Genomic DNA, 18337 nt, shown 5'->3' on the forward strand with positions numbered 1-18337 from the left:
GGATCTCAGGCTTGTGATTGGTGCAGGGACTTTGCTACAAATCCGGGTGTCCTCATGTGATTGGCTGGTTTTGACACCAAGCAAAAGGTGCCTCATTTCTGATTGGGCTAGAGCAGCCTATCACAGCCTTGGATCCGTCTGTCAATCACGTCAGGTCCAGGGTAGTCGGGGGAGAAAGTTTTGGAACAAAGTTTTGTAACAATGAGAAGTCGGAAAGGGAAAGGTGCACAGCGTGGGGAGGAAAACTCCAACAAATCTGACAGTAAGAATGTGTCCGAACCTCCCTCCGCTCCAGCCGGCTTGTCCTTGTTGTGGACTTTCCTTCTGCTGCTGGTCGCCAGCTTCGGCATTGGCGGCTGGTACATTCAGCAACAGCTCCAAACCATTGGCAGCCTGGATCAAACCATCCAAACCCTGCAAAAGAAACTGTCTCAGTTCGAAAAGACCCAGGCTCAAGTGAATGAGTTGAACCAGAAGGTATGTACTTAACAGAAAGCAGCCCCCACCCACCCTTTACGGTGAATTGTCTATTTCGGGTGAGTAAGGAGTCTAACACAATTATTCCTGGGTTAAATGGCGTGTGGGGAGGAAGGAGTTACGAGAGATAATGAATTGAAAAGTCTCCAAGTGTGTGTGTTTGATAACTTGTAATTTTGTTTTTTTTTAATTCCTGGGACGTTGTACAAAGGTGTCCGGATATTCAAACTTATGTTTCAAGTCTCAATATCGAATCACTCATTTCCAATCGATGCTGGATTTGATTACATTTAAACACTATCTTTTATGCAACCATTCGTGAAATATTTGAGAACTGTAATACTTCATTGTTGCAATTGTGCACGTTGTAACTTTAATTAATTTAGAGTTTGAAGGTTCTGTGTATTATTTACATGAAGTGATTTGAATTAACAACATTTCTGCTATTACTACTGTAACAATCTCAGGTTGAACTAGTAGCCAAACTCATAAGAGATATTAGTTTCTCCTTCCCTCCCCTCACACCCACCCTATCAAAAAATATTAAATGTATTTAAATCTTTATCTCAGCAAGTTTAACTCATCTTCAGTAATCTACAACTTATATGTGTTAAGTTTCCATTTGAGTAATTGTTTCATCTTTGAGCCAACTTAGAGACAGTGACTGAGCTACATTTTGACTTCACAATTTTTTGTAAATGTGACTCCAAGCTTCATACACTTGGTCAATTTAGATTAAACCGGACATCCCTGTGATTTGATGTAGATGTTCTATAGGATTGCCACCCTTCAGTAATCATTCATCAGATTGCCTGGGCAGATTCAAGTCTGTGATTGTTTGGACTAGATCAGCCTGAGGTGAGGCACCTTTTGCTGGGCGCCTCTCTATTGATAAGGATGGGCGCCATCTTGAACCTTGAAACATTTAACACCTATCTTTTAGTCTCGATTCATTTTGTTAAACAACGCAGACTGTTATATTTTTGTTGTTTTTATGTAGCTTGCAAATCCTAATAGTGTTGATCATTCTTCCATCTTTGAAGTTACCAATGTAGTTAACACATACACGCAGTACTATCAAGTCATGAATATAAAGACATTTTTTTAAAAAGCATTTATAAAGCTAGCATGAGAGTATTTCTGTTGCTTTTGAGGCAAGCTTTTAAATTCATTCCAGGAGGAGGAAATGAAGACTTGCCTTTTCTAATGACAAAGTCTCAAATCGTTCCAATACCCCCCCACACCAATCAACAATGTGTTCGTTGTCATAATAGAAAAACATAAAAAATAAGCTTGCTGTTCAACCGTGACATTTTGTGCTGTCTATTTTCTGTCTAAATCTCCTCAGTTTCCTTGGAAGTGAGTTTAAATTGCAAAGTGATTATTGGTAGGAAATACAAGGAGCAGAAAAGGAGAATGGGAAATAATTAGTTTCAAATGTTTAGCTGGTCAACAACAATATTTATTTGTATAGTGCATTTAACATAATAAAACATCCCAAGGCACTTCACAGGAACATTATAATGCAAAATTAGACATCAAGTTATATTTTGAGATATTAGGGAAGACTACCATAAATTTGGTCAAAGGTGTATTTTTAAGGAGTGTCGTTAAGGAGGAAAGTGAGAAAGAGATAAGGAGAGGTGTAGGGAGAGAATCCCAGAGCTTAGCCAAGACAACTGAAGGAATGGCCACCAATGGTAGAGCGATGAACCATCCTTGATTTTAAGAGGTCAGAATAAGAGGAACACAAGCATCTCAAAAATTGTAGGGCTATAGGAGATTACAGAGATAAGGGGTTGGATTTTACAGGGAGCCATATTGCTCACTGCCCTGTTTTTTAAAAAAAGTTAAAGGCCACCCAGCAACAACAACAACAACAATGTCACTGGCCTAAACAAATAGAGAGTGGGACTTTTGCTCCTCTTCGGGAGTAAGTCTCACCAACGAGAGCTATTGGCAAATCTGATTGGCCGCAGTACTAGCAGCATTAGACCTCAGGAGTGGGTGCTGCTGGAACTTCACGCAGTTCCATGATGAAAAAAGCAAGGGATCCTTGAGGACGCAGACTCGGGCAAGTCTATGGGTTTTGGGCAGGAAGGAATTAGGCACCCTAGGGACTAGGGAAGAGGGGGTGAGTTTTGGAAGCCAGATGGGGAGGCATGAAGGGGGTTATCATCAGGTGCACAGGGTGCGTGCCCCCCTCCTTAGATGGTGAAAACTCAGGTTTCCCACTCCTGCCTGCCCACTCCAACTGCATTATGGCATGGTTAGTGTAATATCTTGGTCAATTGGCTTGTTAAATAGCTCAATTGCCCACTAATGATTTTTTAAAAATCGCAGCTCGCCTGTGCTATTATGGGAAACTGGCATGTTGACATTAGGTTCATGGTGGATTTTACATGTGCACGGGATGGCAAAAGCCCCAATTTTCTAAGGTAAAATTCCAGCCATGGAGGGGTGAAGCCATGGAGAGATTTGAAAACAAGGAAAGCCCACTTGAGTTTTTTACAGAAATGCACAGAAAATATTGAAGTGTTCTGTATATAATTGATCTGAAGCAGAAAAGAAGGCAGATGAAAAGTAGGAATGATTCACACAGAAAACAAGCACTTAATATTACCTCATCTGTAAAAGATATATTTTTGCTTTTATTTCAGTTGTTAATCACAGAAGATTATGAACAAAGGTTGCTGAATCTTGAATTTGCTCAGTCTGATTCTGAACGTAAAATGGATAAGACAGTCGTAGCTGTGGCACAGATTCAATCCTCTGACCTGGATAATAAGTTGGCTACACTTCAATCAGAAATGAGCAAAAGCCTGAGTGAGTTCAGGAAGGACTTACTAACAAAGACTGACTTGCAGCAAGTGGAGGATACAGTTGAGTTTCTTAGAGAAACTGAATTTGCAAGGACTGAGCAGCAAGTTGCAAGTGTGAAGTCTGCCAGTTCAAAACTGGAAGAAAGTATAAATTCGCTCTCTGCTTCTTTGTCAAGTTTAACAGGTCGAATTACAAGTCTAGAAGTAGAGAGACAGGACTTTCAAGCCCTTCAACAAAGTGCCGAGGACATAAGTGCGGTCAAAGAGTTAGTGGACCATAGTCTTCCCTCCCTCTCCAATGGTGTGATTACATTGACAAAACAATTAAATCAGACAACTCTGATGACCAATGCCTTACAATCACAGATAGCGCAGCATGATAAAGAACTCCTGGGACTTCAAGAAACGGCATCAGCCCAACAAGCAGAGCACCTCTCCAGTAAAGAAGAGCTGGAAAATATCAGGTTTAACCATGTTTTTGTCAATGGGTGGGAAATTGTGATTGAATACATTGAAAGGAAAATAAAATATTAAGGAATGTAGCATCCATTAATTTCCAAATAATTCTTCCCAGCCTGTTGAGATTTTCTGTTCTGCATATTGTGGGTACTACTTGGATACTATCATATTCCCTATTGTATCCATTTCAGAGAATTGGCTCATCATTTACAAATGGAGAAAAACTCTGTGGAAGAACTTGAGAACACGGTTCGAAGTACTTTGGCTGATGTTAGCCAGTTGAAAAACAGAAATGGTAAAACGGATGAAGTGATAACCAGTCTGCAGAATCACATCACAGAGGTAAATTGTTAAAAAGCTCAGATCATTAAGCTTCGATAAATCACCTTTATTTGATTAACAACAACAAAAATTGTTGAGGAGCCACTCACTTGACAGGTTAGTGAACAATCCTATTGTGTCAACTGTGGCTCAGTTGGTAGCACTCTTACTTCCAACTCCTGAGGTTCTAGATTGAAGTCCCACTCTAGGAATTGATTACTGAGGGAGTGCTATACTGTTCTCACTCTGGCTGCACATGTACTAAAATTGGAATGATACAGAGAAGATTAGTATGGCCTCTGCCTAAGGATGACACACACATTCGTGGATGGTGTCCAATCCAGACCATGGTGATTACTACTTGTATTACGCCAAAACTAAATTGCGTAATTGAAAGTGGTCCAGTCCGGACTTTTCATTAACTGATTCTTGAAGCATTTCTCCTTCTATATTGCCAGAACAGAGACTAGATGAACAGGTCTGTACAGCTGCTTAACAATTATTAGAATATTAAATTGCACGAGGAAATGTATTGCCAAAGCAACAGAAGTCTAACTGGTCTCTAGGCTACAATGACAAAGTATTCTTCCTCTGCTGTTTCAAACTGGAGCTCTAGAGGGAACTGTGTCTGGAAGACTCCTTGACGTGTTTTTGTTTCTGGGGCTTTCTCAAGGGTGGAGTGGGAATCGGGATGGCTGCTGTTCCATGGAGGTTGGCAGATAATTATTCCAATTTGTGTCAGCACTGGTATCTTGCTTGCATTGGAGCAGCCTCCAGACCAAAAGCCAAAGGAACGGGAAGCTCCGTGCTCCAATGTTGGAGCTGTGAGGCTGGACAACTGCAGGTCCAAACATGGATAGGCCTGCAGGGCGGTTTGCCTTGAACCTGATGGCCGTACCAGCTTCAGGCCTCTTCAGTACATTACTTCTGTCCAGGCAGCTAAGAATGCCTCAATGTTGAGGTGTCTTTGTGCACTCCTACCTGGAGAAGGTGCTTGGGGGCAGCACCTTCCTCTCCCACTGGGGCTGCCAGCCTAACATTGATGTGGGCCCTCTGGGCCTGCATCATCAGGTGCCCATGGTGAGCATGTAGACAGCCAATTAGGAGGCTGCCTCCCAGAGGCTGTGCCAGAGGATGTGCTGCCAACATGCATGACCTTACCTGTTCTAGCCTACATGTAACTCCAGACCCACAGCAATGCAGTTGAATGTTAAATACCCTCTTAAATGGTCGAGCAAGCCGCTCAGTTCTATCAAACTGCTACAAAGTCTCAAAAAAGGAATGGACCACCTGACATTGACCTAGGCACCGGAAACGACAGCAGCAAACTCAGCCCTGTCAACCTGGTAAAGTTCTCCTTACTAACATCTGGTGACTAGTGCCAAAACTGGGAGAGCTGTCTCACAGACTAGACAAGCAACAGCCTGTCATAGTCACCCTCACAGAATCGCATCTTACAAATAATGTCCCAGACACCCCCATCACCATCCCTGGGTATGCCCTGTCCCACCGGCAGGACAGGCCCAGCAGGGGTGGCAGCACAGTGACATACAGTTGGGAGGGAGTTGCCCTGGGAGTTCTCAACATCGACTCTGGACCCCATGAAGTCTCGTGGATCAGGTCAAACGTGGACAAGGAAAACTCCTGCTGATTACCAGGTGTCGCCCTCCCTCAGCTGATGAATTAATGCTAGTCTATGTTGAATGCCACTTGGAGGAAGCACTGAGGGTGGCAAGAGCCCAGAATGTACACTAGGGGGGGGACTTCAATGTCCACTACCAAGAGTGGCTCAATAGCACCACTGCTGGCCGAGTCCTAAAGGACATAACTGCTGGACTGGGTCTGTGGCAGGTGGTGAGGAAACCAACAGGAAGGAAAAACATACTTGACCTCATCCTCGCCAACCTGCCTGTCATAGATACATCTGTCCATGACAGTATCAGTAGGAGTGACCACTGCACAGTCGTTAAGTCCCACCTTCACATTGAGGATACCCTCCATCGTGTTGTTTGGCACTACCACCGTCCTAAATTTCGAACAGATCTAGCAACAGAAGACTGGGTATCCATGAGATACTGTGGACCATCGGCAGCATCAGAATTGTACTCTACAATTCTGTAGCTTCACGGCCTCGCATATCCCCCATTCTACCATTACCATCAAGCCAGGGGATCAACCATGGTTCAATGAAGAGTGCAGGAGGGCATGCCGAGCAGCACCAGGCATACCTAAAAATGAGATGTCAACCTGGTGAAACCATAACACAGGACTACTTGCATGTCAAACAGCATAAGCACAAGTGATAGAGCTAAACGATGTCACAACCAAAGGATTAGATCTAATCTCTGCAGTCCTGCCGCATCCAGTCATGGATAATGGTCGACAATTAAATAGCTCACTGGAGGAGGAGGCTCCACAAATATCCCCATCCTCAATGATGGAGGAGCCCAGAATATCAGTGCAAAAGATAAGACTGAAGCATCTGCTACAATCTTCAGCCAGAAGTGCCAAGTGGAAATTGCAAAGGTATGGGCCCTGACAATATTCCAGCAATAGTACTGAAGACTTGCACTCCAGAACTTGCTGTGCCCCTAGCCAAGTTGTTTCAGTACAGCTTCAACATTGGCATCTACCTGACTATGTGGAAAATTGCTCAGGTATGTCCTGTAGACCAAAAGCAGGACAAATCCAACCCAGCCAATTACTGGCCCATCAGCCTACTGGTGATCATCAGTAAAGTAATGGAAGGGGTCATCAACAGTGATATCGAGCAACACTTGCTTAGCAGTAACCTGCTCACTGAAACCCAGTTTGCGTTCCGCCAGGCCACTCAGCTCCTGAGCTCATTACAGTCTTGGTTCAAACATGGACAAAAGAGCAGAATTCCCAAGGGAGGTGAGAGTAACTGCCCTTGACATCAAGACAACGTTTGACCAAGTGTGGCATTAAGAAGTCCTAGCAAAACTGGAGTCAATGGGAATCGGTGGGGGTGGGGGACTCTCTGCTGGAGTCATACCTCGCACAAAGGAAGATGGTTGTGGTTGTTGGAGGTCAGTTATCCCATCTCCAGGAGTTCCTCAGGGTAATGTCCTCGGCCCAACCATCTATAATTGCTTCTTCAATGACCTTTCTTCCATCATAAGGTCACAAGTGGGGATGTTTGTGCAATCATCAGCAATGTTCAGCACTATTCATGACTCCTCCGATGCTGAGGCAGTCCTTGTCCAAATGCAGCAAGACCTGGACAATATCCAGGTTTGGGCTGACAATTGGCAAGTAACATTCACACCACACAAGTGCCAGAAAATGGCCATCTCCAGCAAGAGAGAATCTAACCATCAGCCCTGGATGTTCAATGGCATTACCATCACTGAATCCCCCCTATCAACATCCTGTGGTTACTATTGACCAGAAATTGAACTGAACTAGGCATAGAAATACCGTGGCTACAAAAGCAGGTCAGAGGCTAGGAATCCTGTGACAAATAAATCTTCTCCTGACTTCCCCAAAGCCTGTCCACCATCTCTACAAGACACGAGTCAGGAGTGTTCTGGAATACTCCCCACTTGCCTGGATGAGTGCAGCTCCCACAACACAGGAATTTTGACAGGATCCAGGACAAAGCAGCCCACTTGATCGGTACCATATTCACACACATACATACATTCACTCCCTCCACCACCAATGCACAGTAGCAACTGTGTATGCTATCTACAAGATGCACAGCAGGAATTCATCAAGGCTTCTTAGACAGCCGCCACTACCATCTCGAAGGGCAAGGGCAGCAGGTAAATATGAACACCACTACGTGGAAGGTCCCCTCCAAGTCACTTACTATCCCGACTTGGGAATAAATCATCGCTCGTTCACTGTTGCTGGATCAAAATCCTGGAACTCCCTCCCTAACAGCAATGTGGGTGTACCTACATCACATGGACTGTAGTGGTTCAAAAAGGCAGCTCACCACCACCTTCTCAAGGGCAATTAGGGATGGGCAATAAATGCTGGCCCAGCCAGCAAAGCCCACATCCCATGAATGAATTTTTAAAAAAAAACTCCTCCCAATGCCTGTTAGAAAATCCATCTGAAGAAGGGTCATGCAGACTCGACGTTAACTCTGTTTCTGTCTCCACAGATGCTGCTAGACCTGAGTTTTCCCAACATTTTCTGTTTTTGTTTTTGCTTCTGATTTCCAGCATCCGCAGTATTTTGCTTTTGCCACAAATATAGAGTCTGTGCTATAGATAGTGCATGTCTGCAATTTGGCAGTATTCATGTGAGTGGAATAAAATTGGCGGAAACTGTTAGTCAAAGTAAATGAAGTTCTTGTCTTGCTTTATGTATGACAAGGAATCTACATTTGACAAGTAATCCAAAAAATACCTTATGATAATTCATAATTTCCATCTTAACTCAATGTGGAAAGCAATTACTTGGCATTTTGATAAATTGTAAGATAGAATCTTTTCACACGTTCTTTTGAAATGGTTTTCTAAATTACTTGTGGGAATTGTTTGGAATCTAATTTAATTAATTTGGAATGTTCAACTTATATCTGTTCAAAGCTCAAAGAACTGAATATACTAAAGAGTAATTATGAAATCCTTTTTACTCCAAAAAGGATCTATCTTAAGTTGTAAGCTCTTATGTTGAGGCCTACCGTATGAAACTGGAAATTTATTATGTTGTTTTTGAATATCATGCACATTGATCTCAAAAAGGGGAAGCTGTGAGAAATTATTGGTTTGGTTAATCAGCATGATTAAAGAAATCTTTTTCTGTTTGAAAGCTCACTGGAATGGAAATTCACTTCCCAAGTTTTTCTCAAGTCAGTGGCTAATGTGCCTCAAGGGCAGTCAGCGCTGTCAGAACTCATCATTCTAATGTGTTGTGTTTTTGCTTTTTTAAAAAAGTAGATTGCTAGATTGCATGTTGGATTGTGTTAGGTTGTTGTAAAGGTTCTGCAAAATGGCTCCTGGCTTTAGGTATGTGACTGAAGTTTTGCATCTGGTGTTTCAGCTGAATGAGCACTTGATAGAGGAGCTCTAAAATGATTGAAGAAAATTAAATGTTATGCGTATACATCCTGCCAAAACTCTTTGTGCCAAAAGCTTTTCCATCTTTTTGAAGAGCTTTTAGGAAAACCTAAACCTTTATTTTGAAGTAATTGTTTTAAGTCTATTTTGAAATAGCACAATAATGTACCTGCAGAAGTAGTTCTATGGATGTGCCTGCAGCTCTTGAGTTGAATTTTCAATTTAATTTATTTAAGTATTTCCTGTTGATCTAATTCTGACAAATGGTGCATCTTCCTCAGCAGTTAATTTTTTTTTTCACTCTCTATATCTGTAATTCAAACAACTTTTCTGTTGGCTGATTTTTGGTATTGTAGAGACTGCACTGAGGAAATCGGGCTGTTTAAGAGAGAGCTCAATTTGTCATGCTACATCGCAGTGGCCTAGATACATTCTGTCTCTTTGGAAGTTGCCCCCTTTTAAAAATGGCAGGTTTTATTCTTAGGAAATATGTAGCATATAAGTATAATTCTTTGATGAGTTTTAACTAGCTCAAGATAACAATATTGAAATAAAATAATTTCAGAACTTCCGAATTGCTAATGGAGAAACTGTTGTATAAATTGCTTCACCCAAGCTTCAATATGAATCATTTCAGGGTTGGGGTGCATCTCTGCTCAAGCAGATGCTAATGGATAGTAGAATAATGCAGAAAATTGCATTAAAATTGCAATTGCAGAGAATAAAATTGCAGAACAAACATTGCATCTGAATACTGGGGAGGGAATCTGAATGCAGGGGGTTGGGCAGGGTGTGCAGGTGTGAGTAGGGTGCTGTTGTGGATTCTTTTTTGCCGTGTTCCTGAAGCACTAAATTGGTAGAGAGCAAGGCCCATAGAAGATCTCTCTTGAATACAACATATTATAGAATAAAAACTTATTCACTTGTGTGTGTCATGTCTTTGACCTAAATGATCCAGATTTGTTTTTTCCAAACGTACTGTAAACATTCTTGATGTAATTGAATTCTGTGAACACTAAAATGAGAACAGGAGCTTTGAAAAGTTTCACCTTCATTCACTGCAATATCTGCTCTTCAGTAAAACCTGGCACTCTGTGCTTGGAATGAAATCTGTTGGTTAATATAAACTGGCATTATGTGGGTTTGGTAAGTATTTGGATAGTTTGATTGACTGTAGTGCACATTGTTAAACAATGGGTCATGTAAGAACATAACTGCAAAGCTAATTTTGAGTTCTCTCAATAATAAAAGTATTATAAACATTACAGTAAACTGTGTTCAAACTGTAAGTTTACATTTCACTGAAAATCCTCTTGTAGATTTTCGCTGACTTGTAGTCTACAAAAATAATGCAAAAGACATCTCTGCTTTTGTGTGCACATTTTAGCTATTTCCCTGCCAGGGTTGAAGCTCCTCCCACTTTCTATTTAAATGACTGTGTCCAAATAGGTCTGTGCAGGTATGTAAAACATTTCCCAAACAGGTCCAAGCCAACCACAACCTGGGCTGTCTTTTTTTTGTTTACCTTTCGCAAGAATAGTGCAACTTGGCTTTACATCAAAATTAAATGATTCTGGGGTATAAAGTACTAGAGATATTTGGATACTTAATCTTTCCTGATTGTTCATGGGTTTCGGTGATATTTCCATAAGTGCATGTTTGTAGTAATTTTGCTTAAACTTTTATAGCACTTCTTTTCTGCACTGTGAATGTATTGCCCAAATGGAAATATCTCAGCAGTGACATAATAAAAACTTGTCCTCAAACACTAAATAGCAATAGCAGAAAGTAAGTTCAAGCTTTAAAACCCGAATGGCAAAACTTAATCAAAAAAATGAGCGAATGGATATAATGTACACATTCCACAATGTAACTGAATATTGTACAAGTCTAATGCTACTGAAAATGCTTAAGTTAGAACCAATTGTCATAATTTCCAAACATAACTCATGTTCCTAACTCTTGTTGACTCTAGGATAACCCTTTAGGCAATTGAAGTATCTCTCAAATTTGATCATGAACACTATTTGGGGGGCATGAAGACTGTGGTATAAATGGGAAAGTAGAAAATTGGATGGTGTAGTGGGTTAGAAACTGGTCTTTCATCTCCAGGACCTGTTGACCTAATCATTTGGTTTTCCAATCTTCAACCAACCTTTGCAGCTATCGTTCCACTTGCCCAAGTGCAGGTAGGATGTCATTAAATGCTGAATATTTTTAACCTTATGGAAAATTGATGAGATTGTAATCTTAATTTTCCTCCTACCTACCATATGCACCCTGTTAAGTTGCATAGACCATGTTGTCTATGTGGAGCTATGTAAATATGTAGTAGCACATCCACTCAAAACGACTGGGGAACTGAGAGTCAGCAGATCAAATTGGCATCAGAGGCATATGCTGATCATAGCTTGAGTTTCATATAAATAAGATAAATTGCACCATTGATTTTTTTTTCTCTCTGAAACGCAGGTTGAAACTAATGGGATTAATCAAATTAAACAGGTAGCAGATATCTTGGATCAAAAGTTTCATACTGTGCAAAAAAGCTTGGGGAAGATTGAAACCGCACTTAAGAGCACTGTTGAGCAGTGTAAGTATTGTCACATCAGAGAATTAAGAATTGTTACCTGTCACAAATAATTCAGTGGTGCTTGTCTCAAGATGTCTTTCTTCTTTTTTCCAAAAAACGATTTGCTCATTTTCTCCTCTTCTGCTGAAACTCCACCCAGGCTTGTTTCTGTGGGTCCATTATTCAGGTGTAGGCCTGAATCTGGCTTTTTTTTTATATTCATGCAAATGGAGTGCAGCTGACTAACTGAGTGAAGATTAGAGTTTGGTGAGAGTGGAGTTTTAAGTGTTAATTTTGTTCTTTAAATTTTACTCCTAAAATCTAATCTAGTCTGTAATTAGCAGAAACTGGAAAGGGAACTGATGGATGTACTGTACTTAGATTTCCAGAAGGCATTTGATAAAGTGCCATATCAAAGGTTATGCAGAAAATAAAAGCTCATAGTGTAGGGGGTAATATATTGGAATGGATAGAAGATTGGCTAGCTAACAATCAGAGTATTGGCACGATGTGACGAGTAGTGTGCCACAGGGATCAGTGCTGCGGCCTCAACTTTTTACAATTTATATAAATGATTTGGATGAAGGGACAGAAGGTATGTTTGCTAAATTTGCTAATGACACAAATATAGGTAGGAAAGTAAATTGTGAAGAGGACGTAAGGAGGCTACAAAGTGACATAGGCAGTTAAGTGAGTGGGCAAATATTTGGTAACTGGAGTGTAATGTGGAAAAATGTGAAATCATTCATTTTGGCAGGAAGAGTAAAAAAGAAACTTATTATCTAAATGGTGAAAGATTGAGGAGCTCTGAGATTCAAAGGGATCTGGGTGTCCTAGTGCATGAATCACAAAACGTTCGTATACAGCTACAGCAGGTAATTAGGAAAGCTAATAGAATGTTATAATTTATTGTAAGGGGAATTGATTACAAAATGAGGGAGGTTATGTTTCAGTTGTACAGAGCATTGGTGAGACCACCTCTGGAGTATTGTGTACAGTACTGACCTCCTTACTTAAAGAAATATGTAAATGCATTAGAAACAGTTCAGAAAAGGTTTACGAGCCTAATAGCAGGCGGTTGTCTTATGAGGAAAGGCTGGATGGGTTAGGATTGTATTTACGAGGATTTAGAAGAGTAAGGGGCGACCTAATTGAAACCTTTTAAGATCCTGAGGGGTCTTGACAGGGTGGATGTGGAGAGGGTGTTTCCTCTTGTGGGAGAATCTAGAACTAGGGGGTCACTGTTTAAAAATAAGGGGTCGCTCATTTAAGACAGAGATGAGAAGAAATATTTTCTGAGGATGAGAGCCTTTGGAACTCTGTTCTTGAAAAGGCAGTGGAAGCAGAGTCTTTGAATATTTTTCAAGGAGGGCTAAATAGATTCTTGATTTAACAAGGGTGTGAAAGGTTATTGGGGGTAGGCAGGAATGTGGGGTTGAGGTTACATTCAGATTAGCCATGATCTTATTGAGTGGCAGAGCAGGCTTAAGGGGCCGAGTGGCCTACTCCTGCTCCTAATTCATATATTTGTATGTATACATGGGATGTGGGCATTGTTGGCTTGGCCACTATTTATTGCTGATCCCTATTTGCCCTTGAGAAGATGGTGGTGAGCTGTCTCCTTAAACCGCTACAGTCCATGTGTTGTAAGTATATCCACAGTGCTGTTAGGGAGGGAGTTCCAGGATTTTGACCCAGCGACAGTGAAGGGGAATGGTGATATATTTCAAAGTCAGTATGGTGGGTGACTTGGAAGGTAACTGCCAGGTGGTGGTGTTCCCATGCGTCTGCTGCCCTTGTTCTTCTAAATGGTAGCGGTCGTGACTTTGGAAGGTGCTGCCTAAGGAGCTTAAGTGAGTTCCTGCAGTGCATCTTGTAGATGATACACACCACTGCTGATTTGCAGTGGATGAAATGAATGTTTGTGGATGGGGTGCCAGTCAAATGGGCTGCATTGTTATGGATGGTGGTGTTGGAGCTGCATTCATCCAGGCAATTGGAGAGTATTCCATCACAGTCCCGACTTGTGCCTTGCAGATTGTAGACAGATTTTGGGGAGTCATGAGGCGAGTTACACTCTGCAGGATTCTGAGCCTCTGACCTGCTCTTGTAGCCTTGGTATTTATATAACTAGTTCAGTTTTTTGGTCAATGGTAACTCCCCCAGGATGTTGTTAGTGGGGGTTCAGCGATGATAATACCATTGAATGTCAAGGGGTAATGGTTAGATTCTTTATTGTTAGAGGTGGTCAATGCCTGACATTTGTATGGTGTGAATGTTACTTGCCACTTGTCTGCTCAAGCCTGTATATTGTCCAGGTCTTGCTGCATTTGGACATGGACTGCTTCAGTATCTTGGGAGTTGCGAATGGTGCTGAACATTGTGCACTGGTCAGCGAACATCCCCACTTCTGACCTTGTACAAACATACAAAATAGGAGCAGAAGTGGGCCACTTGGCCCTGCAAGACTGATTTGCTATTCAATAAGATCATGGCTGATTTGTTTTGAATTCCGCATTCCCATCTACCTCCGATGACCTTAGATTCTTGTTAGGCAAGGGAATCAATCTACTCTGCCTTAAAAAATATTCAATGACTCTGGAAAACTCTGCCACAGAAGGTGGTGGAAACAAAGTCATATAACCCCAATAGCGAAATAAATTCTCCTCATCTCTGTCCTATAAGGATGACCCCTAATTTTAAAACAGTGCCCCCCTAGCGTTGGACTCACCCACAAGAGGAAACATCATTTCCACGTCCACATGTCAAGACCATTCAGGATCTCATATACTTTAATCAAGTCATTCTTCACTCTTCTAAACTCCAGTGGAAACAAGCACAACCTATCCTCATAAGACAACCTGTTCATTCCAGGTATCAATCTAGTAAAATAAAAGCAAAATACTGTGGATTCTGGAAATCTGAAACAAAAACAGAAAACGCTGGAAAAATTCAGCAGGCCTAACAGCATCTGTGGAGACAAAAACAGAGTTAACGTTTTGATTCCGTAGTCTCTGAAGAAGTCATATGGACTCGAAACATTAACTCTTTTTTCTCTCCAAGGCAGATGCTGTTAGACCTATCAATCTAGTAAACCTCCTCTGAACCACCTCCAATGTATTTACATCCTTAAGTACAGAGACCAAAACTGTACACACTGTTCAAGACGTGGACTCACCAATACCCTGTACATCTGAAGCATAATATCCTTACTTTTATGTTCAATTTCTCTTTTAATTAAGTATGGCATTCCATTAGCCGCCTTGATTATGTGCTATACCTGCATACTAACCTTTTTGTGACTCCTGTACTAGAACACCTAGATCCCACTGCACCCCCAAATTCTGCAATTGTTCTCCATTTAAGTAATACTCTGATTTTTTTATTCTTTCTACCAAAGTCAATAACTTCACATTTTCCCACATTATACTCCATCTGCCAGATTTTTGCCCGCTCACTCCACCTATCTATATCCATCTGCAAACTCCATATGTGTTCTTCACAATATAATTTATGATGGATGCAAGGTCATTGGTGAAACAGCTGAAGATGCTTGGGCTCAGGACACTACTCTGAGGAACTCCAACTGAGATGATTAAACCCCAAGAACCACAGCCATCTTCCTTTGTGCTAGCTATGACTCCAACGAGTGGAGAGTTTTGTCCTGATTCCCGTTGACTCCAGATTTGCTAGGGCTCCTTTATTTCACACTTGGTCAAATGCTGCCTTGATGTCAAGGGCAGTCACTCTCACCCTTACCTCTGGAGTTAAGCTCTTTTGTCCATGTTTGAACCAAGACTGTAAGTGAGGTCAGGAGTTGAGTGACCCTGGCGGAACCCAAACTGAGCGTCAGTGAGCAGGTTATTGCTAAGCAAGTGCAGCTTGGTAGCATTGCTGACAGCCCCTTACAGCACTTTACTAATGTTCGAGAGTGGCCTGATGGGGCAGTAATTGGCTGGCTTGGATTTGTCCTGCTTTTTGTGTATAGGACATTGGTGGGCAATTTTCCACACAACCCAGTAGTTGCCAACGTTATAGCTGCACTGGATCAGCTTGGCTAGGGGCATGGCAAGTTCTGGAGCACAAATCTTCAGTACTATTGCTAGAATATTGTCAGGGCCTATAGCCTTTGCAGTATCCAGTGCCTTCACCTGTTTTTTCATATCACGTGGAGTGAATCAAATTGGCTGAAGACTGGCATCTGTGATCCTGGGAACCTCTGGAGGAGGCTGAGATGGATCATCCATTGATTAGCTATTCACCATAACAAGCTTAACTCTTGAGCCCAACATCATGCACATAATCATCCAGGGAGGTGTCACTAGATAGTGATCAGGGTAGGAAATTCTATGTTTTTCTTTCTTCCCCTACCCTCACCTTCCCCATCCTTTAACTCTGAAGTCACTTGTGGTAAGCAAGCCACTGTACTGTCTAGAATTATTTAGCATTGTGTAGATCTACAACTTTCGCATACCCCCAATATATACCATTCGGTCACTGGGGAAGAATGGATCATTTTTATTAAACAAAATAACTTGTGGTACTCTATCCATCCTTACCACCAACATAAAATGGGAATTTTTATTTTAATTGCAATGAATGTTTGTTTTTTATAAGGAAATGCATGACATGAATTAAATTCAATTTTGGGAGTTTTAATAACAAATGTCAGTCAGCACATCAGGAGAGAGGATACTTGTGTGGCTGAAAATAATTCTTAGCATTGTTGCTTATCTTTCTTAAACAGGTCTTTCAGGAGAAGTAAGAACTTTCTGTGAAACTTCAGAAAACTGTGCTTGGCCACACATTCGAGAAGTTAGCTTTCCTCATCGCATATTGAAGGATCCAGTGATTGTGCTGAGCTTGGCTGAAATCAGCTCAGTTGATTCAATTGGAGTAACAGTAAAAACTGTTGATATTACAGACTCTGGCTTTAAGATCCAAATTAATAACATTGGTAATTATAAACTAGCAACTGTGAGAGTAAATTGGATGGCATGTGCATAGTAAAAGTAGCTTGAAAAATCTGCAAATTACTTCAGGAATAGGACCAATTTGTACCAACTGTACAAGAAAAAGTTGAGAAGAGAACCTCTGTTTTCGGAGACTAATAATCAATAGGAAGCTTATTCAAAGCTTATTGAGCTAATTCAACGCTAAAACAATGAACCAATGAACCTGTTTTTTGCCATGACTGTTTGAATGAATTGAATGACTGAATTTTTTGCCATAACGGTTATGACATACTATTGCAAATGTACTAAATGTAAATATATTTCCAACAGAATATTGGGGTAAATGCTACATTTGAGAGGAACAAATCCTCACTTTACAAATGGCAATTTTGAAACAAGTACACACAACTAGATAGTACAGAGATATTAGAATAACTACACCATACTATGGGTTACTTACTTGTTTGAGTGGATAAGCCAAGCTAATAAATTGTTCCATAGATAAATGCAGAGGCACAAGATGAAGCCCCTATTCATAAAGGAGATGTTGTGCTCAAGGCCTCCAATGTATATTGTTGTTCTACTCTTATTTATTTGGAAGCTGAAGTAAATAGAAATTCTAAAACTAAGGACAGAATGTTACAGCTCAACGCAAACTGGAGGAACAGCACCTCATCTTCCGACTAGGCATTTTAAAGCCTACAGACTGAATATTGAATTCAACAACTTTAGATCTTGAACTCCCTCCTCCATCCCCACCCCCTTTCCGTTTCTTCCCCCTTCCTTTTGTTTTTTTCCAATAATTTATATAGATATTTCTTTTCCCACCTATTTCCATTATTTTTAAATCTTGTATGCCCTGCTAGTCTTTCCACCCCACCCCCACTAGAGCTGTACCTTGTCTGTCCTGCCATCCGTTCTTAATTAGCACATTCGTTTAGATAATATCACTACCTTTAACACTTCTTTGTTCCTTTTGTCTGTGACATCTTTTGATTATCTGCTCCTATCACTGCTTGCTTGTCCCTACAACCACACCAACCACACCCCCCCCCACCTTAAACCAGCTTATATTTCACCCCTCTTCTAATATTCACTTAGTTCTGTTGAAGGGTCATGAGGACTAGAAACATCAACTCTTTTCTTCTCCACCGATGCTGCCAGACCTGCTGAGTTTTTCCAGGTAATTCTGTTTTTGTTGCAGAATTTTACAGCCCTTGTGGGCAGGACTGTAAAATGCGGCGAACCATTCAAAAGTCCATTGACTTCTGCGGGGCTGTAAAATCCTGCCAACGTAAAATTCCACCATAAGGACAGAAAATTTATCCAAATTTCTTCATGTTAATGCTGGGATTTCAAGTTGTGGTGTGAGGGCTCAAATGAGTGAAATTTTAATGGACACCTCTTCATAATGAACATGAGAATATTACGATCTGTTTTTGTTTTATTCATTCAAGGGATGTGGGCTTCACTGGCTAAGGCAGCATTTATTGCCCATCCCTAGTTGCTCTTGAGAAGGTGGTGGTGAGCTGCCTTCTTGAACCACTACAGTCCATGTGGTGTAGGTACACCCAGAGTGCTGTTAAGGGAGGGAGTTCCAGGATTTTGATGCAGCAACACTGAAGGAACAGCGATATATTTCCAAGTCAGAATGGTGAGTGACAAGGAGAGGAAGTTCCAGGTGGTGATATTCCC

General features: G+C 41.2%; 1 protein-coding gene and 1 non-coding gene across 2 annotated transcripts; both read left to right on the forward strand.

Moving 5' to 3' along the window:
- The first annotated feature begins 153 nt into the window (after nt 1–153).
- Nucleotides 154–17398, forward strand: zgc:66479 (uncharacterized protein LOC327541 homolog). The gene is made up of 5 exons (XM_041195855.1): nt 154–477; nt 3138–3763; nt 3950–4100; nt 11588–11708; nt 16435–17398. Exons 1-5 carry the CDS (start codon nt 202–204, stop codon nt 16692–16694), a joined length of 1434 nt encoding a protein of 477 aa, XP_041051789.1. The 5' UTR covers nt 154–201; the 3' UTR covers nt 16695–17398.
- On the forward strand, nt 4317–4423 carry LOC121282655. Its single transcript, XR_005944096.1, has one exon. It is a non-coding gene; the product is annotated as a U6 spliceosomal RNA (small nuclear RNA).
- Nucleotides 17399–18337: the final 939 nt, after the last annotated feature.

The sequence above is a fragment of the Carcharodon carcharias genome, chromosome 9, assembly GCF_017639515.1.
Source record: "Carcharodon carcharias isolate sCarCar2 chromosome 9, sCarCar2.pri, whole genome shotgun sequence".
In the NCBI taxonomy this organism is placed as follows: domain Eukaryota; kingdom Metazoa; phylum Chordata; class Chondrichthyes; order Lamniformes; family Lamnidae; genus Carcharodon; species Carcharodon carcharias.

Excerpts from the sequence above, each read along its gene's own strand:
- zgc:66479 (XM_041195855.1), top strand. The coding sequence starts at position 202 with ATGAGAAGTCGGAAAGGGAAAGGTGCACAGCGTGGGGAGGAAAACTCC. Across the intron at positions 478-3,137 it reads TGAATGAGTTGAACCAGAAG|TTGTTAATCACAGAAGATTA; the intron begins GTATGTACTTAA and ends CTTTTATTTCAG. Across the intron at positions 3,764-3,949 it reads GAAGAGCTGGAAAATATCAG|AGAATTGGCTCATCATTTAC; the intron begins GTTTAACCATGT and ends TATCCATTTCAG.